The sequence below is a fragment of the Staurois parvus genome, unplaced genomic scaffold (assembly GCF_062004578.1).
Source record: "Staurois parvus isolate SC_StPar_1 unplaced genomic scaffold, SC_StPar_1.0 ptg000133l, whole genome shotgun sequence".
In the NCBI taxonomy this organism is placed as follows: domain Eukaryota; kingdom Metazoa; phylum Chordata; class Amphibia; order Anura; family Ranidae; genus Staurois; species Staurois parvus.
In genome coordinates, this window is record NW_028317929.1 from 5,159,117 (window position 1) to 5,181,759 (window position 22,643).

The 22,643-nt window shown below is 39.3% G+C and overlaps 1 protein-coding gene across 1 annotated transcript in view; it reads left to right on the plus strand.

Annotated features, from left to right (window-relative positions):
- SFXN1 (sideroflexin 1) overlaps positions 1-18,293 on the plus strand; it is a 70,756-nt gene extending 52,463 nt beyond the window's left edge. Inside the window, exons 8-11 of the mRNA XM_089673000.1 lie at positions 2,696-2,745; positions 2,831-2,880; positions 6,876-6,923; positions 13,117-18,293. Of these exons, the coding sequence (XP_089529126.1) occupies positions 2,696-2,745; positions 2,831-2,880; positions 6,876-6,923; positions 13,117-13,213 (245 nt within the window). The 3' untranslated portion in view covers positions 13,214-18,293. The remainder of the gene's footprint in view (positions 1-2,695; positions 2,746-2,830; positions 2,881-6,875; positions 6,924-13,116) is intronic.
- The last annotated feature ends 4,350 nt before the right edge of the window (positions 18,294-22,643 follow it).

A 22,643-nucleotide genomic window follows, 5' to 3' on the forward strand; every position in this document is an offset into this window, starting at 1 on the left:
TCAGAAGTTTCCAAGAAGCAGAAACCAGTGACCAAAGATGACACTTGAATTAAATTTATTATTATTATTATTATTTTTTTTTTTTTTTTATAATTATTATATTATAATTTATGATTTCGTGTTTCAAACTTGATCATACCTGGGATGTTTACTAGACTCTTGTTTGGACAGATTTAAGTGAATTATTCCTAAGAATTACAGGCTAGCAATATAAAACAACAAATTTCCATGCAAAACAATATACCGCTTTGACATTAAAAAATATTTACATAATCAGACCGCCAGGGAGGTTAAGATACTAAGAATTTGGAGTTACCTGTAAATCCTTATCTTGGAGTACAGTACAAGTCTGTGTTTTGATTGCTCCCTATTGCTTACTAAAAAAAAATGGCACCTCACAAAGTGGGCAGGGTTGTAGAAGTATATGGGGCAGCTCTAGCAAAAGTTTGTTTCCATTTACCTGAAGGTAGCAGCATATACAGTATCTCACAGAAGTGAGTACACCCCTCACATTTTTGTAAATATTTATATCTTTTCATGTGGCAACACTGAAGAAATGACACTTTGCTACAATGTAAAGTAGTGAGTGTACAGCTTGTATAACAGTGTAAATTTTCTGTCCCTTCAAAATAACTCACACAGCCATTAATATCTAAACCGCTGGCAACAAAAGTGAGTACACCCCTAAGTGAAAATGTCCAAATTGGGCCCAAAGTGTCATTATTTTGTGTGGCTACAATTATTTTCTAGCACTGCCTTAACCCTCTTGGGCATGGAGTTCACCATAGCTTCACAGGGTGCCACTGAAGTCCTCTTAGACTCCTCCATGACGACATCACCGAGCTGGTGGATGTTAGAGACCTTGTGCTCCTCCACCTTCCATTTGAGGATGCCCCACAGATGCTCAATAGGGTTTAAGTCTGGAGACATGCTTGGCCAGTCCATCACCTTTACCCTCAGCTTCTTTAGCAAGGCAGTGGCCGTCTTGAAGGTGTGTTTGGGGTCATTATGTTGGAATACTGCCCTGCAGCCCAGTCTCCGAAGGAAGGGGATCATGCTCTGCTTCAGTATGTCACAGTACATGTTGGCATTCCCTCAATGAACTGTAGCTCCCCAGTCAGCACTCATGCAGCCCCAGACCATGACACTCCCACCACCATGCTTGACTGTAGGCAAGACACACTTGTCTTTGTACTCCTCACCTGGTTGCCGCGACACACGCTTGACACCATCTGAACCAAATAAGTTTATCTTGGTCTCATCAGATCATGGTTCCAGTAATCCACGTCCTTAGTCTGCTTGTCTTCAGCAAACTGTTTGTGGGCTTTCTTGTGCATCATCTTTTGAAGAGGCTTTCTTCTGGGACGACAGCCATGCAGACAAATTTGATGCAGTGTGCGGCATATGGTCTAAGCACTGACAGGCCGACCCCCACCCCTTCAACTTTTTCAGCAATGCTGGCAACACTCATACATCCATTTCCCAAAGACAACCTCTGGATATGACGCTGAGCACGTGCACTCAACTCCTTTGGTCAACAATGATGAGGCCTGTTCTGAGTGGAACCTGTCCTGTTAAACTGCTGTATGGTCTTGGCCACCATGCTGCAGCTCAGTTTCAGGGTTTTGGCAATCTTCTTATAGCCTAGGCCATCTTTATGTAGAGCAACAATTCTTTTTTTCAGATCCTCAGAGAGTTCTTTGCCATGAGGTGCCATGCTGAACTTCCAGTGACCAGTATGAGAGTGAGAGCGATAACACCAAATTTAACACACCTGCTCCCCATTCACACCTGAGACATTGTAACACTATCGAGTCACATGACACTGGGGAGGGAAAATGGCTAATTAAGCCCAATTTGTACATTTTCACTTAGGGGTGTACTCACTTTTGTTGCCAGCGGTTTAGACATTGATGACTGTGTGTTGAGTTATTTTGAGGGGACAGCAAATTTACACTGTTATACAAGCTGTACACTCACTACTTTACATTGTAGCAAAGTGTCATTTCTTCAGTGTTGTCACATGAAAAGATAGAATAAAATATTTACAAAAATGTGAGGGGCGTACTCACTTCTGTGAGATACTGGTCTATGAATACTAGTCCTGTCTCTTGTACTGTACTCCAAGATAAGGAATTTACAGGTAAGCCAAAACGCCTATTTTCTTCATCCTCATTTATTTGTGTCCCATAATAGTATAGTTACTGTATACATCTTGGGAATTATACTGCACTGTGTAAATTGGTAGTCTAGTAAGTTTGCAGACTGAAAGTGGTAGTTTTAGTAAAAAAAAACATTAATTTACAATGAATGTTAGATAAATTTAGCCATGTGTAGCTGATCCAAATTGGAGCATCTTTAGTGTCAAGAAGAGACCAGGCCACTTGATTTGTTGAGTCTTGCTGACTCGTCTCTGCATTTCAGAATGGCTGACTCTCAAGTAAATCAGCAGAATGCTCTGAGATTAGCAGACTGGCTGGTTTGTTTTTATATGAGCGTTTCAGCAATCTGAGGGGTGAAGCCTTATTTTTATACCCTAATATGCCTTATGTATTACCCTCCATTTACTGCTCATCAGACATATGCGCAACATTAAAACTATACTTGCTCAAGATGAATTTAAAGCCCATGGAAATAATTCAAGGGAATTGCAGCATTATCATCTGCTAACATAAGTTATATGCTATATTTACAGCCATTCCTCCATTTATAATGAACACTTTGGAAAAGAAAGCATTCCTTAAGGTAATGTGAAAATTCTGCTGTGTATAATGTAATACCATCTGACTCGTTTTGCTTAATTTTCATACAATTCTGTTTTCCATTTTAGCGATTTCCATGGATGAGTGCCCCTATACAAGTAGGATTAGTGGGATTCTGGTAAGAAGTGCTGAATTTTTTTAATGATATCTGAGATACCAATAAGCATGGTTGTACTTTGTAAAAATATCTATTTTCTGCATTTAATACTGTGATTATTAGTGATATCTTTGCCTTCTGCAAATAAATTAATAAAATCAGCATAATATTTTATTGCCCTCACACATGATCCATTTTCTCAAACATTATACTCTTTATAAACGTGTTTACTGACGAAAGCAATTTACAGTTCATTCCACCAAACACTGATTATCTTAAAGCAGAAGTAAACACGTCAGCTCACAATTTAATTTTTTTTTTTCAGCCAACTTTATTAGAATAGTCAATTACTAAAACACCACTTGCAAAGTGTTAGTTGCAAGTAAGCAAAACAAAAAAGTGAAGAGCAGTAAATAGTGGTGCACCGAAATGAAAATTCTGGTGCCAAAACCGATACCAAAAATTCCGAATGCATGTGGCCGAAAACCGAAACCAAAATGTGGGGGTGGGGAGACTCCAATTTAGTTTTTGTATTGTTTTCTACTTTCATGTATATTTTTATTTTATTTTTTTGAACTTATGATTTTATTGCTATCACATAGGGGACCAATAGTCCCCTATGTGATAGCATATGAGTGAGAGGCCATCTTTGTAGGGGAGAGGGGGGGCAGTGTGTGCAAGGAGGGGGCAGAAGAGGAGAAGTGTATACAGTGAGATAGCAGTGTATACAGAGAGGCTCCCTCACTGGCTGTCACTATATGTTAGTGCCGGTTTTTAAATGCAATTGCGACCTTTTTTTTTTTTTTTTTTCTTAACCATAGCTCAGAGAATGAATGAAATCCTGTTTCTTTTAGCTCGGGAAAGAAATGAAAAAGAAACTTTGTTTCATTTAGCTCCAGGAAAGTGACAGCTGATTCTCTGAGCTATAGTGAAGGAAAAAAAAAACCCGGCAATTGCATTTAAAAACTGGCACTGACATATAGTGACAGGCAGTCACTGCATACACTACTCCTCTCCTGCCTTTCTCCGCCGCCGCCCCCCTCACCTCTGCAGTACACACAGTCCCCTGTATTGGCTAAAATTTTCGGCCGATACATTTCGGTGGCCTAAATTACGGTGTATCCCTAGCAATAAAGATAGAATGAACCAATATGAAAAAAAAAATGCATAAAAAGTATACTCTTGAAAGAGAAGTATAGCCAAAGCTTATCACAGTAGTGCAGCTATTTCAGCACTCCTGTGACCCGTTTGCAGCTAACAGCAGGCTGAAGCACGCGGACGTCACAGAGCTGGTCTAGGCTGGGGAAAGGTCTCGACCATATGGTCCGGCTCCACCCAGGAGCCTGGACCATCACCTGGCTCAGCCTCTTAGTGAGCCGCTCCTGCCCTCTCCACAGTGCAGCACTCCAGTGAGCGCTGAAGGGGCCCAGCAGGGAGTGGTGACTGATAGTCACCGCTCTCTGCTCAGAGCGGCAGGGAGCACTGAGTGATCACCGGTGTTTGATCAGTCAGTTTTCGACCTTAGAGCTGGCAGGGAACAGATGCAGAATCGATTCGATGCTGCATCCACCTAGGTAAGTATGATTTAAAAAAAAAAATCCCATACTTCTCTTTTAAGCTAGCAGCAAATAATTATGGGGACTGCCATTACTGAATCTTTATCTGTGCGCTTTTTTCCTGTCATTGTCTAAAAGTTTATAAAGAAATGGGTCAGTACAACAGCCAGGTCTTTAGAATTTTTGAAAGGATAAGTCGGCAGTGGTAGCCTCCATGTTTCTCTGAAGATGGGATCATTTAACTTTCTTTAGATAAAGTTAAGAAAAATAGAATGGAGACCTAGAACATTTGGTAAATGGCAAAAATCGCAAAAATATGGCAGGCCATACACATTTCAGGGAATTAACAAAGGTGTCTGTGGCATGCACAAAATTACCTAAGCAGATAAACCTATTTCAGCTCTATCTGCCCTACCTATGGCAGTTTCTTTTTCAGAATGAAAAAATAAATAAATAATGTATTCAAAACTGCTACAGATCCCCACCAGGTCGGACTTGGCATATGGGATGCCAAGCCATTTGTTTATCATTTTGCGCTAGCATGTAGCACAAAAGGCGAAACTCGAAAAATTTGAATATTGTGCAAAAGTTAATTTATTTTAGTAATGCAACTTAAAAGGTGAAACTAATATATGAGATAGACTCATTACATGCAAAGCAAGATAGTGCAAGCTGTGATTTGTCATAATTGTGATGATTATGGCTTACAGCTCATGAAAACCCCAAATCCACAATCTCAGAAAATTAGAATATTGTGAAAAGGTGCAATATTCTAGGCTCAAAGTGTCCCACTCTAATCAGCTAATTAAGCATAACACCTGCAAAGGGTTCCTGAGCCTTTAAATGGTCTCTGTCTGGTTCAGTAGGAATCACAATCATGGGAAAGACTGCTGACCTGACATTTGTGCAGAAAAACATCATTGACACCCTCCATAAGGAGGGAAAGCCTCAAAAGGTAATTGCAAAAGAAGTTGGATGTTCCCAAAGTGCTGTATCAAAGCACTTTAATAGAAAGTTATGTTCAAGGGAAAAGTGTGGTAGAAAAAGGTGCACAAGCAGCAGGGATAACCGGAGCCTGGAGAGGATTGTCTGGAAAAGGCCATTCAAAAGTGTTGGCGACTTTCACAAGGAGTGGACTGAGGCTAGAGTCAGTGCATCAAGAGCCATCACACACAGACAGATCCTGGACATGGGCTTCAAATGTCATATTCCTCTTGTCAAGCCACTCCTGAACAACAAACTATGTCAGAAGCGTCTTACCTGGGCTAAAGAAAAACAGACCTGGTCTGTTGCTCAGTGGTCCAAAGTCCTCTTTTCTGATGAGAGCAACTTTTGCATCTTATTTGGAAACCAAGGACCCAGAGTATGGAGGAAGAATGGAGAGGCACACACTGATGCTTGAAGTCCAGTGTGAAGTTTCCACAGTCTGTGTTGATTTGGGGAGCCATGTCATCTGCTGGTGTTGGTCCACTGTGCTTCATTAAGTCTAGAATCAACGCAGCCGTCTACCAGGAGATTTTGGAGCACTTCATGCTTCCTTCCGCAGACGAGCTTTATGGGGATGCTGACTTCATTTTCCAGCAGGACTTGGCATCTGCCCACACTGCCAAAAGCACCAAAACCTGGTTCAATGACTGTGGGATTACTGTGCTTGATTGGCAAGCAAACTCGCCTGACCTGAACCCCATAGAGAATCTATGGGGCATTGCCAAGAGAAAGATCAGAGACATGAGACCAAACAATGAAGAAGAGCTGAAGGCCGCTATTGAAGCATCCTGGTCTTCCATAACACCTCAGCAGTGCCACAGGCTGATAGCTTCCATGTCACGCCGCATTGAGGCAGTAATTGCTGCAAAAGGGGCCCAAACCAAGTACTGAGTACATATGCATGCTTATACTTTTCAGAGGTCCGATATTGTTTTATGTACAATCCTTGTTTTATTGATTGCATGTATAATTCTAATTTTCTGAGATAGTGGTTTTGGGGTTTTCATGAGCTGTAAGCCATAATCATCACAATTATGACAAATCACAGCTTGAACTATCTTGCTTTGCATTTAATGAGTCTATCTCATATATTAGTTTCACCTTTTAAGTTGCATTACTGAAATAGTGAACTTTTGCACAATATTCTAATTTTTCGAGTTTCACCTGTAAGTACTGGCTAACCCACACAGCCAAGTTTATCAGGTATGCAGGGACAGGTGCAAGGCCCGTCGACACTGAGGAAAGAAATCTATAAAGATGATGCAAAAACAAGGATATAAGATTTTTTTTTTTTTTTGTTGCCTAGTGTCATCAGTCCTGATGTATTTGAAGAAAACTTTACTGCTATGGATATACCTTACAAAATATATGTTTAATGTATTGCAGGCATATTTTTGTAATTTAATATTGAAATTAAACTTTAAAGAATATATTTTTTTCTAATATTAATAAATATGTTTTACTTTTTTTCAGCTTGGTATTTGCGACACCACTTTGCTGTGCATTATTTCCCCAAAATAGGTAAGTGTATTTTTCAGATCATTTGCGAATTCCATTAAAAGTTTACTAATTGTGTAACATTTTGAAGCTGACCTAAAAGGCAGGAATCTAGTAGTGCTCGAATGTACCATTTTTATTTTCTAGGGGCATTCTGTTGGTCAGAAAAAGTTCTGTTTAGAAATTATTTGGCAGCTTTGAGCCCTAGCCAGATCTCTTGCATGTAAAATTCACATTCCTCCACACCATGCTTTTCTCATAAATACAGAGGCCCAAGAAACTTTGGAATATAGAAAAGTGCAAGAAACTTAAGGTGTACAATTAAATCGTGAGTTGTGATGCATAATAGTGAATGTGTTGCAAACAAAGTCTTACTGTAACTTCCTCTTAAAAGCAATGACACACAAGTCTCAGTGCAGCAGTACTGAAGTGACCAAATGGTAGCGAAATAGGAAAGGGGGTGATATACACTACTGTGCAAAAGTTTTAGATAGGTGTGAAAAAATGCTGTAAAAAATATAGAATGCTTTCAAAAATAGAAGTGTTAATAGTTTTTCATCAATTAACAATTGAGTACTGTCCGTGATACTTTTTTTATTTGCACTAACATACAATTTTGAGGACAAGCTTTCGGGGAATGTCCCCTTCTTCAAGATCTAAGCAGTACTACTCACAAAGTTAGCAGAATGTTAGAAGAGATAAAAGAGAAAAAAAAAGGAGGCTAGAGATAAGATGCAGTCAAAGCGAGGGGGGGGATACTACATTCACACAGAGGGAGTCAAGCTACAGCTAATAGTCATAAAAATGTCGGATAATGATTGAGGAATCCCATGTCCAAGGCCCTTATCTCTTGTGTCCAATAGAATTATCATTCTTAGTTCAAACGTTTTTCTTTCCTGAATAGATTTGAAATTTCCTTTAAGTACTAAAACATTGAGATCTCCCACTGTGTGGCCTGGTTGTGCAAAATGGTGCCCTACAGGTGTGCATAGGTCATCTTCTTTATGTTCCTTGATGGTATGTCTGTGCAGATTCATCCTTGTTTGCAACTTCTGTCCTGTTTCGCCAACATAAGATCCTTTGCTGCATTTTCTGCACTGGATAAGATACACAACATTAATGGAGGTGCAGCTGTGTGATCCGGAGATATTGAAGATCCCTTTTGAGTGTCTGACACTTTTTGATGGATTGATTTGGTTGCACAGTTTGCAGCGTTTCTTATTGCAGGGTTCGCTTCCATTATTTGTGACATCATAATCAGAAGGAAGTTTCCTACTGATTAGTTTATTTCTGAGGTTGGGGGGTTGTCTGAAAGCTAGTATTGGGGGTAGCTGGAATATTTCTTTCAGAGTTCCATCCTCTGTTATGATGGGTTGTAAATCTTTGATTATTTTTCTTATCCCTTCTAGTGCTGGGTTGTATGTGGTTACTAGAGGTACACGGTTGTTTGTTTTTTTTCTCCTTGTACTGAAGCAGATTTTCTCTTCGGGTTCTCAAGGCTGTGTTTATGCCGGTGTTGATAGTTTTGTCCTTTTTAACCTTTCTTATGGAAGGAGTCTGCTAGTGTCCCGAGATGTTTATCTCTGTCTCTTGGGTCAGAACATACTCGGTGGTATCTGATGGCCTGACTGTGTATGATGGCACGTTTCGTGTGTTGGGGGTGGAAGCTGGAACTGTGGAGGTAGTTGCATCTGTCAGTGGGTTTCCTGTATATTGAGGTATGAAGCGTATCATCCCTGATGTATACTGTGGTGTCTAGGAAGTTGACGTGTGTGTTTGAGTATTCCATTTTTAGTTTGATTGATGGATGAAAAGTGTTGATCAGTGAGTAAAATTGTTTTAGGTTTTCTTCACCTTCTGTCCATATGATGAAAATATCATCAATATAGCGATAGTATCTGTATGGTTTTTGTTCTATGCTGTTGAGGAATTTTTCCTCCAGGTCAGCCATAAATAAATTGGCATATTGGGGTGCCATTTTACTTCCCATCGCAGTACCCATACATTGAAGATAGATGTCTTTAGTGCAAATAAAAAAGTATCACGGACAGTACTCAATTGTTTCTGTCGCAAATGCACTAATACAGCTACAATCAACTCATCAATTAACGAAATGGAAAGTAAATGAACAGGAGAGAAACCCAAAGCCCATCACATTCCTCCTTGATGGTATGGCATGGTGGGTATGTATCTGCCTGTATTTCTCAGTATTGCGGACACCATTGATCCTGACCATATGTCCAACTTCATTTGCAGAAATGCAGCCCCAAACTTGCAAGAAACCTCCACCATGATTCACTGTTACCTGCTGATACTTGTTATTGTACCACTCTTCAGCCCTTCAGTGAACAAGGTGCCTCCTGCTGCAGCCAGATATTTAAAATTTTGACTCATCAGTCCAGAGCACCTACTGCAATTTTTCTGCATTTCAGTTCCTATGTTTTCATGCATAGTTGAGTCACATACACTTGTTTTCTTGTCGGAGGTATGGCTTTCTGGCTGCAATTCTTCCATGAAAACCACTTCTTCCCAGACTTCTCTGAACAGTAGATGGATGTACCTGGGTCCCACTGGTTTTTGCTTGTTCTGTGCTGATAGCATTGTTGGACATCTTCCAATGTCGAAGGGAAGTAAGCATAATGTGTCTTTCATCTAATGCATTAAGTTTCCTTGACCTACCACTACGTCTACAGTCTTCATTGTTGCCCATTTCTTTGTGCTTCTTCAAAAGAGCTTAAAAAGTACATCTTGAAACCCCAGTGTTTTGAAATTTTTGCGCCCCACAACCCTAATTTAGAGCAGAGTGCCAGCCAATAACGCTGTCACATCAGGGTTATAGGCTGGCCAGAAAGAATGACAATAAATGACAGTTATGGGGGAAAGCTCCTTAATATGCCGATTGCCCTCTCAATCCCTAAACAGCTCACACCTCTTCATAAATTCCAAACCCCCCCCCACTGTACACTCTTCACAAATCTCCACCGACCCCCACAAGTACACACATGTCCATCGTCTTGTCATATCTCTGTAATTCCCCTGGAGCGGCACCCAGAGACCAGCGGAGATTACGCTTGACAGCTTCCAGGGCTGCGTACAGTACGTATGTTTCAAGTGTACGGAGATGCACACCAGCGACCATGAGCAGCGCAACGGCAGATGATACACAAGATAGATAATTGTACAGGGCACAGCAGCAGCGAGGAGGCTGTTAGGAACATTGGAAACTGATGTTCATTAGTACTTACCTAGATATAATTGGTTAATAATACACCAGACTGTAATCCTACAAAATCCCTGAGTTTGTGCAAGTATAAGAATTGATGCTGGTTTAAAGCCAAAGGGCAATCACACCAAATAATGAATAGATTTAGATTTTTCTTCTGTTCACTCACTTTGAATTTTGTAAATTGATAAAAATAAACAATTAAAATATATGTTTTTGAAAGCTTTCTTACTTTACAGCATTTCTTCACACCTACCTAAAATATTTGCACAGTACTGTATAGATTTCTTGTACTTGTTATTGTAAAACTCTTCTTATTGCATGTTGGTGATAAACTACAAGTGTTTCTTCAGGATTTCCCAGAATCTGCATTCCCTTGTCTCCTTCCCCTTGTTGAGGGCTCGCTTCTTCTTTCACAGTACTGTGAACATAACCTTTAGCCAATTTGCATAACATGTTTAGCAACTGCTCAGAAGTAAAATGTGAACAAGCTGCACTTTTTACTGTATGTTACCTACAATTACTCTGTGATAAGTTTTGGGGCTGCAATTGCTGAACTTCCACTTGAGAATGCTGGTTCCCATGCTGATGCTTTGGCTGCAATGCTTTTTAACTCTGTGCCCTGAAATAGGTATTGATAAAGAATTCTGACACTTATTCACAGCAGACTTGCTGTAGGTCTTTACCTCAAGAGTATTTAAGCCAGACACAGCCAGGTAACTAGCAGTTTCAAAGGAGGGCTAGCAATAGCATCCCCCATACTTGTCTCATGACAGAGTCACTGTAAGAAGCTTTGTTCATTATAAAGATTTGCCACACAGGAATGTCGGCCTCTACCAAGGTATTTGTACAGTGTGATGACAATGGAGGGGTTAGTTAGGATTCCTTTACAATGCTACCACTGACCTATGTTTATAGGATCTTTGATCACCCTTTGAACTCATTTTGGAAAAATTATAAAATTAGCAGGTGGAGGAGGGGGTGCAATGCTTGAAATCTTAACCGGTTCCTGCCCGGCCTATGGCTGAATGGGGGCCGGCAAAAACCCTCGTCCCTCCAGGTGGACGCCATATGGCGTCCTTTCAGGCATGTGCAGTTTGCATGCCAGCAGAGCCACGCAGCGGCGCGATCTGTCACCGGCCGTGTACCTCAGACACGGCCGATGACAGATCTGTGTACCGGCCCCGTTGCCAGTACCATGTGACCTGCTGTGACCAATCACAGCAGGTCACATGACAGTTGTATACAATGGATGGCTTCCTATCATGCCATCCATTGTATACAAGTGTGGCTAGCTGTGAATGGTCGTGAGAACCACAATCGGGTTCAGGGTAGGATTTCTGCTGCTGTTCCTAATTTTTTGAGAAATGAATTGCACGTGCACGCCAGAAAATGATCACACTGACAACTGTGCAGTATAACCACGTCCTCGTCTCTGTTTATTGCAGGGCAGTGCTTAACCTTTTATACATAGAGAACAATAGAGTATACGTCATTATTATGTAAATATGATCATAGTCTAAAAAGCACATTTTGGTTGGCTGAGATATAGAAAGAAGGCAAGAACTTGAAGCTTGCCGCCGTTCTCTTCACTCCCTCACATATTCAAGGCTGTAACTGCAAGATCCTCACAGCTCGACGGGAGGCGTTGAGAACATCGCTGAACAAACAAGTTAAGGAGGACTGCAAAACCCAGCAGACAAAATATATACGCACAACACATATATTTAGAAATATAAAGAAGTATAAAAGTAAATATGGATAAAATGTATATATATTCAGGGGGAAACCGAATAGGCATTTTACCAAATCCATCACACAATCACATGCAGAAGATGGGCCAATCACAGCCCAGCTGGGTCATGTGATTAGCTGTGGCCAAATCACAGTTAAGAAAAAAAAAAAAATCCTGAATGAATCGATTTCATTTAGGTAAATGCTTGCTTATAGCAAAGTAATTCTTTGCTATAAGCAAATTGTGTAAAAAAAAAAAATATATATATATATATATATCACTTCCCCAAAGTAGTACAATGTTACTATGGTAACATTATACTACTTTGGTCATAGTGAAATATGAAAAAAAATCTTAAAAAAAGAGAAAAAAATGTAATAAAAAAAAATTATCAAATTTTTTTTTCGTACAGTCACCAGTCAGTGTCCCTGATCTCCGCCATGCCAGGTATATGATGACTGTACTGCACTGCTGACAGTATGTAAAAAAAAAATAGTGAAAGTCATTATTTTTATTTCTTAATTTCCGAAAAATTATGACAAAAAAATTACAACTTCAAAAAACTCACCATGCCTGTTATGAAATACGTTGGACTGTCTACTTTGCAAAAAGGGTAATTTGGGGGATATCTGTACTGTTCTGATATTCTTGGACCTCAAGAAATTAGATTGGCTGTCAGAATATCAGGATTGATCAATATTCAGATATATCCAATAGTTTGTGAACTCTATAACTTTCCTACAGACTAAATAATAAATACTAATTTGGGTTATTTTCACCAAAGACATGTAGCAGAATACATTTTGGCCTAAATTTATGAAGAACAGAAACAAAGAAAAACAGGTTTTTTTTTTTTCAAACTTTTTGGTCTTTTTTTTGTTAATTTAGCAAAGAATAAAAACCCCAGCGGTGATTAAATACCAAGATGGGTGGAGAGGGGGGTATCCAAAAACTTTGCCAGTGATCAATAACCTGAAAGTAGCAGCCTATAACCCAGTGTCTCTGAATATCTAGTCTGCGCCCTGTACTGTGCTCCTAGATAACGACATTGCAGATAAGTCAAAATTCATTTTTTTATAGCTTCCTTGAGTTCAGTTTTAAATGTTATGTTTCTTTAACTGTAGAATGATTTACCTCGGGAATTATGCTGTTATGCAGCTGCTAAGTAGTTCAGGTGTTACAGATTCAGTGTCATCCTCCTTTTAGTTTCAAAGGTTACCCTGAACCTGTTAATTAATAATCTCTCTGTTTTTGTCTAGCTCAATGTCTGTGTCACGCCTGGAGCCTGAACTTCAAGTGTACATCAAGGAAAACAATCCAGGGCTGGAGAGAGTCTACTTTAATAAAGGATTGTAATCCGGCCCATTCATTCACCTCAGGGGGTTGTGCATTTTCTGGAAACGTGTCTTCTTGACCTCATAGAAAAGAAAAAGAAGGTCCCAAACTCCTTTTACCGATGAACACAAGATATTTGTTTTATATGTTTTAAAAGAACTGTAGCTTCATGATTTATTTTTACAAAAAAGAACGTTCCAACGTGACATTCAATTTATTTTTACAGGATTGACACTTTATCTTGTTAGTTCCTTTCTTTTAGTAATTCTGTTTGTCAGCTTTCTGCCTGGTTTGCACTTGACTGCAAACTGTTCTAAGAGTGAAGCTAGTAGTTAAAGCAGGTTTGAAATCTATCCAGAAGCCTACTTTTCAGTATTATATAGATTGAAGAACTTTCAGTTTTGTTTAAGATTTGTTTCACTTTATTTTGGTACCATTTTGCATCTTTTTTTGGAGACACCATAATACTCTGAGAATTGAGCCTCTTTTTCTGATTGGTGCTATGGGTTATTGCACATCATTGCCATTTGCACTGAGTATTCTACTAAACATAGGCCTTAAGTGGCAATCATTTTGATAGTTGACAAGAGAGCAGGTGACATATTCCATTTCTTTGTGTGTATGTCTTTCAATGGTAGTTGTATTTAGGTGGGGAAAAACAGGGTAAGCAAAGGTACTTCAATGTGTGTAATAGAGTGCATGTGTTCCACTGTTCCACAAAGAATTCTTAGGCCTTATGTACACAGTTTTTTGTTTTTTTGCCAAAGCCTTGAACTTAACTCAATGAAAGCCTACGTGTCCTTGCACACATGGGCTTTTATCAGAATTTAGGGGCACTTAAATGTTCCTCTCCTGAACGCAGAAGAATTGAGTTCAGGAGAAGAACGATTTGGCCAAAAACCGGCAAATGCGGCAAAAGCACATGTAAACGTGCCCAACCGCGTTTAGCACTTGGGCATTTATTCATTTCAATGGCAAGTACTCTGGCCAGTGCAATGAATAAATGTCCAAGCGCTAAACACAGTACTACGTTTACACGCATTTCTCTACTGCCCTTAAAGTTAACATCTACAGCAGTTCCAGTGTACATGTAGCCTTATAGTACACATGTCCAAGTGCTTGATACCTGTCCATCAGCCCTGGTGAGGAAGATTATTTCCTGTGTCACTCTGATGTAAGGTTTGCATGTGCTTCATTAGCATTAAGGTGGTATTAAACCTAAAACAAAACATGTCTTATATTGCAGCTTACCAATCATTAAATGTGGTGGCTGCATTATCTTTTTTTTCTTTGTCTTTTTTCCCCCGTTTCCACCTGGTGATCTGGCCAGTAGCACTCCTCCTGTATTAATGAGACACAACTATGGAGGAATGAGCACAGGAGGCACATCAGACCCAGCAGCATTGTCAATCTGGAGGATGAGAGTGTTAAATGTATTTGCAGATTTGAATACAATAACAAATTGAAGACAAACTTCAGCTCAAGCTTTGTAATCAGTTACAGCAAACTTTTTTTTTTTTTTCTTTTTGAGATAAAGGTTTTACATGAATAAATAAAAGCTGATCATTTTATTTCACTCCTGCCAGTAGTAAATGGATTGGCTCAATATAAACTGATACAAACTAGTACAGCTATCACATCTAAGGATTGGTAAGCTGTAATATAATAAATGTGTGCATTTAGGTTTAATACTGCTTTAAGCATTCCCAGTACATTGGATAGTCATAGACTTAACTTTTTTCAACTTTGTTATATTGCTAAACCATTTATTGTGGTTGTTATTGACCAGTATGTAATCCATTTGTCACAATTTTTTTGCTGGCAGGGTTCAAGTCTGCTTATGTCTGCTGCAGAATCACCTATTCTATGGTAAAAGTAAGTCAGTATAGGGAAATTAAAGTTGCAGTTTTTATGTGACATATAATATAATTTTGGTGGTGACCAAGATTGCAGAGAACTTTCTTGTCTACCTGAGCATTCAGATTTCTGGATAATAGCTTGCATACCTGTATTTGGTCTGAAGCTCAAATTAGAAGTAATGGAGGGAGTGTGTCCCATAGGGGAAATTTCCCTTATCCTGCTGTCATATAGCCAAAACATGAAGTGAGGAGCAATCTCTTTAACGTTATGAGAATCCCTTGTCACTGGAACTAGTGTCCCCACTGGAAGTCTGTTACTATTATGGTGAAAACCCAAAAGTTTGGATTTGCTTTCAGATGTTAATGATAAACAGGACTAACAGAGAGGGTGAGTCTCCCGAACAAGGACACAGACCGCATTAAACATATTACAGGTGTACTGATCGAAAAAAAAAAAAAAAAAAAAGTTGCATTACTTATCCTTTAATACCACTTTCATAAGGTTTTTTTATTTTATTTTTTTATAGAAAATAATCAGATTATTGGGCTACATACTAGTTCCGGGGCAGTGAGGCTCCATACACACTAGCGTTTTTTAGCGTCCTAGAAACTGTTAATAGCATTTTTTTTATGCTCCTAGAAGCTAAATAATGTTATCGTATGTGTCCATGCACACTACTTTAGGCTATAAGCGTTTTTTGAGCTTCAGCTTCTAGAGCAGAAAAAAATAGTTTTTGTAGAGTTTTCTGGAGCATTTTTCCAGAAAGAAAATGTTATACGCTACTAAAACACAACTAACAGCTTTTTTTCTAGCCTTTTCTTTTTTTTCTGCATTTACTGTAAAAATGCTTCTAAACACTTCTAAACATTACTAAAACACTATTACCAGCATTTTTTCCAGCGTTTTTTGAGCTTTAAAAAAAGGGCTATTGTGCATGGAGTCTTGAAGAGATTTTTCCACTTTTACAGAGTGGTGTTATGTACTGCTTCTTAATCAGTGGTGTTACTTACTATACAGACTCCTTTCTGGCAGCAGCAGGGCTATATAGTAGAACTGCTTTCCATTTGAAGTAAAAGGTCTAGGCTTTTAGATTCACTCCAGGCAATTCCACTAGTATGGGAGCATTTGGTGAACTTTTTGACAGAGTTTTAGCAAGGGCCACTAAACCTAAAATGAAAAAGTTATGTTATTTGAAAGAGCTACAGATATATACAAGAGTTTCAGCACTGAACATTTCTGGGGGAAAAAAAAAACACTATACTTTTGTGTATTTACATTTACAACTACTGCTCCTCAATCTCTAAAATGTATACCATCACAGTGATAAATAGTAGTGATAACTTGGTAGTACTTCCTGTAATACAAGCTTTGATGCCTATTTACAATATGCTAGATTATCAGTGCTGTAATCTGCAGAACAAAAGGAAATGTGTTTGCTGACATTGTAGTAAAAACAGAACAACAAAATTGGCAATTGATAGGTTTGGAATTTGTTTGTTTTATTAGCTTGAGAGGCAGTTCTCAGCTTGACTGCCACATTCTGAACATATTCTGTTCCTCTAATCATAATATTAATCCATGGATGCATCTTTTACATAAAGCAGATCATTGGCCTTGAAGGTGTAGTGTAGGACAGTAGCCATATATTCGGTGGTGGTTCATTGATACCCCATGACTCAATCTCACTGAAAAATATTTAATGTGACTGAAAGATGGTGGAAGATTGAGCTTATTATGTCTTCTAGAATGCAGCATTTCACACTGAAAACATGTTTGCAAAAGTAAAAAAAAAGGCAACACTTTAAAGTACTAAGAAAGTTCTCATTCCCATTGTGTGGTAAAGCACACAATCACGAGAATTTGTGCACCATCATCTGAATATGAAATTATAATTGAATGGAATTTTTTATTTATTTTTTTTTGTGAGACAAAGTGGAGAGCGATTAGAACACCAATCCAGTCTGTCTGTGCCACAGTTAGGAAGGTTCACCCTCACTGTTTGTCCTGTTGACTGTTATCACCGAAAGGGACAGAAAATCCCAAGTTCTGAGTGTTCGTCAGAACAGGAATAGAGAGGAGATCATCCAATGGGGGCACTAGTTCTGGTGACCCTAATGATTACTGGGGATTTCCCTCTTTTAAGGGATTCTACTTTAACCTCTTCCCAACTACATAACTCATATGTGTAGCAGCAGGAAAAGTGGGCTTTAGTGCCCAGCCGTAGACTATATGCATCCGCCTGAGGTGTGCTGAGAGTACCAGCACAAGATATCTCCTGACCGCTTTCAACCATGGCTTTTTATTGGGAGCCAACAGGATGGACTCCTGACCATGCGACCACTGTGAGGGACAATCACTTGACAAGTCACGTGTGTGGAAGCTGCTCTGCCTCCCAACATTAAAACAGATGTTGAGGGCTACGACCAGCTGTCAGGGGTTAAATTGCTTTAAGAACCTCCGTTTTAAAATGAAAATAGTGACACACAGACCTCACTCAGCAAACACTTATTAATTTTTGCATGTATCCATATTCATATACATCAGTGTAAATGTATTTATTGTTACAAATTTTTAGGAAATTGATGAAGTGTGATATTTTGTCTTACCTGCCAACAGTGTAACAATTTGGAAGATTTGCGTTCATTGCCTTTATTGTATATCATAAGTGCATTTATGTGACAAATGAATTACAGACTGGAGCCAGGTGTAAGATTATACATGAACTGTTTACTCTTCTCCAAACTGCCAATGTCATTTGAGTCGTATTTGTAATGTGTTTACTGTATCACTTTTCCAAAGCATTTCATTGACAGGGTAAATTTGTACTTAAATTTGGAAATTTTAGTGATTATAAATGGAGAAACCTTTCAGTGCAACTGCTTTAACAAGTTAAGAGCTGCTGCCAAATCACTTTAGCCCCCTGTCAGCTTTAATGATACAGTTTGCAGTGTTCTGTGTAAACTGTATAAGTGCTTTTTATGATGTAGTTAGGCGGCTGACAAGCAAAAAACTCAGTTGGTGAAGTAGAATAAAATTAAAATCTACTTATATAGTTCTTTCTGCCCCACCTCTGTCAGGAAGCAGCAGTCAAGGCCTTGGATAAGGTTTTGGCCGATAGGTGTGGCTTTGTTGTCAGAAGTGGCACTACATTCTGTTCCGAAGTTGAACTAATGATCAAGGCCTTCATGAAGCTTTGATAACAGGGTTGCTTGAAAATTAAAATTCCATAGCTGCATAATAATTCCATTGTGTCCATATACATATTCATTATGTGTCCAAACACACCTGTGCATGCATTGTGTTGAACAGAGTTTTGTGTTTTTAGTGTGTCCTCAACATACCTCAAGAACACACCTGAACTTTTTTTCTTTTTTGTCTGGTGCACCAGAGGGTTGGGGTTCAAGTGTGTTAGTTCTAGTATGTGTGTTGGGGTGCCTTTAAAAATGAAAGGCAATTAACCATCCATACACTGCATGCTAAAATGTGTTAGTGCACATACACAAATGCGGCCTAAACAATTTATTTAAATTTCCTGCAGTCTTTCCCATCATTGCTCAGCTGACAGTGGGAGTGCTTGCCCAGCCTCTTGCAGTGGGAAGGAAAGTGCAGTGACTGACACAAAAAAATGGAAGTTCCTCTCTACCCCATACCACAGCTGCATTGCTTGGGAAGATCGTGATGGAATAAAGTTGACAAAACTATTTTGGTTGGCAGTGGCCAGCTTGCTAGATTACCTTATTTATTACAGGTACTTATATAGCACAGACAATTTATGGATATATAGATTTTACACACACACACACGGACACACACACGGACACACACACACACACACACACGGACACGGAAATAAGTATTTGATCCCCTGCTGATTTTTTGAATGTTTGCCCACTCACTAAGAAATGATCGGTCTAAAAATCGAATGGTAGGTGTATTGTAACACTGAGAGACAGAATAGCAACAAGAAATTCATGTCTAACAAATTATGCACAGATTTGCATACTCATGAGAGGAATAAGTATTTGATCCCATTCACAAAACATGACTTAGTACTTGGTGGCAAATCCCTCGTTGGCACTCGCAGAGGTCAGACGTTTCCTGTAGTTGGCCACCAGGTTTGCACACATCTCAGGAGGGATTTTGGCCCGCTCCTCTTGGCAGATCCTCTCTAAGTCATTAAAGTTTGGTGGCTGACATTTAGCAACTCGAACTTTCAGCTCCCTCCACAGATTTTCAATCAGATTAAGGTTTGGAGACTGGCTAGGCCACTCCAGGACCTTAATGTGCTTCTTGAGCCACTCCTTTGTTGCCTTGGCTGTGTGTTTTGGGTCATTGTCATGCTGGAACACCCATCCACGACTCATTTTCAATGCCCTGGCTAAGGGAAGAAGGTTCTCACCCAAGATTTGACGGTACATTGCCCCGTCCATTGTCCCTTTGATGCGGTGCAGTTGTCCTGTCCCCTTAGCATAAAAACACCCCCAAAGCAGAATGTTTCACCACCATGTTTTGACAGTTGGTATGGTGTTCTTGGGTTCATAGGCAGCATTCCTCCTCCTCCAAACACGGCGAGTTGATGCCAAAGAGCCTGATTTTGGTCTCATCTGACCACAACACTTTCAACCAGTCCTCCTCTGCATCATTCAGATGTTCAGTGGCAAAGTTCAGACGGCCTGGACATGTGCTTTCTTGAGCAGAGGGACCTTGTGGGCACTGCAGGATTTCAGTCCTTGTCGGCGTAGTGTGTTTCCAATATTTTTCTTGGTGATTGTGGTCCCAGCTGCCTGGAGATCATTGACAAGATCCTCACGTGTAGTTCTGGGATGATTCCTCACTTTTCTCATGATCATCAACACTCCACGAGGTGAGATCTTGCATGGTGCACCAGACCTAAGGAGACTGACAGTTGTTTTGGGTTTCTTCCATTTGTGAATGATTGCACCAACTGTTGTCACCTTAGTTTTGTAGCCCAGTCCAGCCTTGTGTAGGTCTTCACTCTTGTCCCGGACAGGTCTTTGCCATGGTGGAGAGTTTGGAATCTGATTGTTTGATTGCTTCTGTGGACAGTTGTCTTTTATACAGGTAACAAAATGAGATTAGCAGCACTCCCTTTAAGAGTGCTTCTAATCTCAGCTTGTTGCTTGTATGAAAGACATCTGGTAGCCAGAAATCCTGCTGAATGATAGGGGGTCAAATACTTATTTCCCACATGAACATGCAAATCAGTGCTTAATTTGTTAGACATGCATTTCTTTTGAATTATTTGTTGCTATTCTGTCTCAGTGTTACAATACACCTACCATTCAATTTTTAGACTGATCATTTTTTTGTGAGTGGGCAAACATTCAAAATCAGCAGAGGATCAAATACTTATTTCCTTCAAAATATATATATATATATATATATATATATATATATATATATATATATATATATATATATTTATATATATATATATATATATATATATATATATATATATATATTGTACTTTCACATCCGTCCCTGCCCTTGCTCTTACAATCTAAGGTCCTCCACTCACATTTACACGTACTAGGGCCAATTTAGACAGGAGCCAATTAACCAACGCATGTCTTTAGATTGTCAGAGGAAACCAGAGTACCTGGAGGAAACAAACCAAGGAACAGGGATAACATGCACACTCTCTAGACAGGTAGTGCTATCGTTGGGATTCGAACCAACGACCCCAGTGCTGCCAGGCTGCAGCGCTAACCAGTTGGTTTAATTCTTAGTGTTTTGACCTTCTGTATGTGTGCCTTGAAGAAATGCCATTTATTATTTTGTGGGATTTCCTTTGTTGTTGTCCCTAGAAATAGTCAAAATAATCAAGAGCATTTGTTTAAGGAGTTCTTGTTTAGAGCTTACCCATGGTCAGACAAATTTCTTCCCGAATAGTCTTTTCCTCATTTGTGAAGCTCAGAAGCACCCACTAGTTAGGACACATTTTGCACAGGCAGCCACTGACACTGGAATATAGCTTGCAGAGGAACAGTTGTCTCCCATACAAATGAGTAACTGGCACCGCTGTTGTTTGCATATAACTACTCTTCCGAGCAGTTACATGAGATTAAACACACTGACTGTCCCTGGATGCAGACAACTGCGTCTTGATTGACTGGTCTATATGCAGCCATAGCACAGAGAAGACGTTTAGCTGCCTCTGAATGCAGCAGCCTATCCACCGTAATTCACCCATCTTACAAGGGATGATCAAATTCTTTACAATGTTTGCATCTATCAGGCTGCGTAAGGATGCATTTACGCACCCTGTTCCTTGTCATTTTCTTTTTAATGAAGTGTTAGTTGCTTACTGCAGATACATTGCATTTCTTCTTTTTAATGTTGGAAAGAAGTAAACCGTGCCTCTTTGTGTTTTTAAAATATTGCAGAATAGTAAAAAATAGCACAATTTACAGTAAACCAGCCAAACATGAAAGCATAGCACATAATTGCAGTTTAAGCTGTCATCATATACCTTTTCGTTATGGTCTGATAAATATCTGTCCACACCCCTTCTTAAATGTGTTTGAGTCTGCATGGAATGACTTCATCACACACATGTGCATACTTGGGTACAATCAGCATGTTGGATTTTAAATGTGATTATTGGTAGTGGCTGTTATTGCCAGCTAGCAGTAAGCACTGTGTTTTTCTGCGGGAACAGCTCCCCATGCCCCTACTTCCCTACTGGGAGAACACAATAGCTCAGCTGAGGGGATTCCCCCATCAACACTCACTAACACATTCCACGGGTTGCAGGAAAGAAAATCGCATCAAGTATGGCCTGCTTTAGTGAGTTGTGACAGGTTATTGTTGTTCTTGCTGAGTAACATTGAAAACATTTAAGTTATGTTAAGGTTATTTTGATGTAATAAGGTGAACTGCCACGCAATGGCCTTGTTTTATGCAATAATATGTTTTAAGGGTTTTTTTTGTTCTGGCCTTCTAGGTTCCTGTTATCAGCCAGTGCTGTATTCTCACATTTGCTTAGTTTGGTAGACAAGGGTAAGGGGTAGCTAATGCCATTTGTAATTGTGAATTGTAGGTAGTAGTTTTTTTTTTTTTTTTAAAAGTCCATTTCCTGCCAAAGTTTGTTTTTGTTTTTTTTTTTGCTTTGTTTTTATTTAATAGAGTGGGTAAATGTTAGGTCCACATTTTGTTATTGGAAGATTCCTCCATTCCTTTTTGCTGTGTTTCAGCCACAATAGGAATTGGGGCATTTTGGGAATAGCTATAACCTCTGTCTAGTTTTTATTGATGCCTTTGTTTGGATTTGAGAGGTGTCCCTTAATTTTTTGTCTAGTTGTCCAAACAGGAAGAGTGGAAAAATCTCCACAAGGGGCACACTGTCAGCTTTTATCAGATGACTGAAGTTCTAACCCTGCCCCAGTGTTTCTGAAACTAATGAAAAAAGTTGGGCTTTATTATTCAGAGGGCTGGAAAAAGCTGTTTGTTTACATCACATTTTAATAGAATGGGAGAGCCAAGAGAATAACAGAAAAATCAAACTGTACTATGTACTGTACTGTATGTTTTTAGAAAAAAAGACATGGCAATTTACATATAGAAA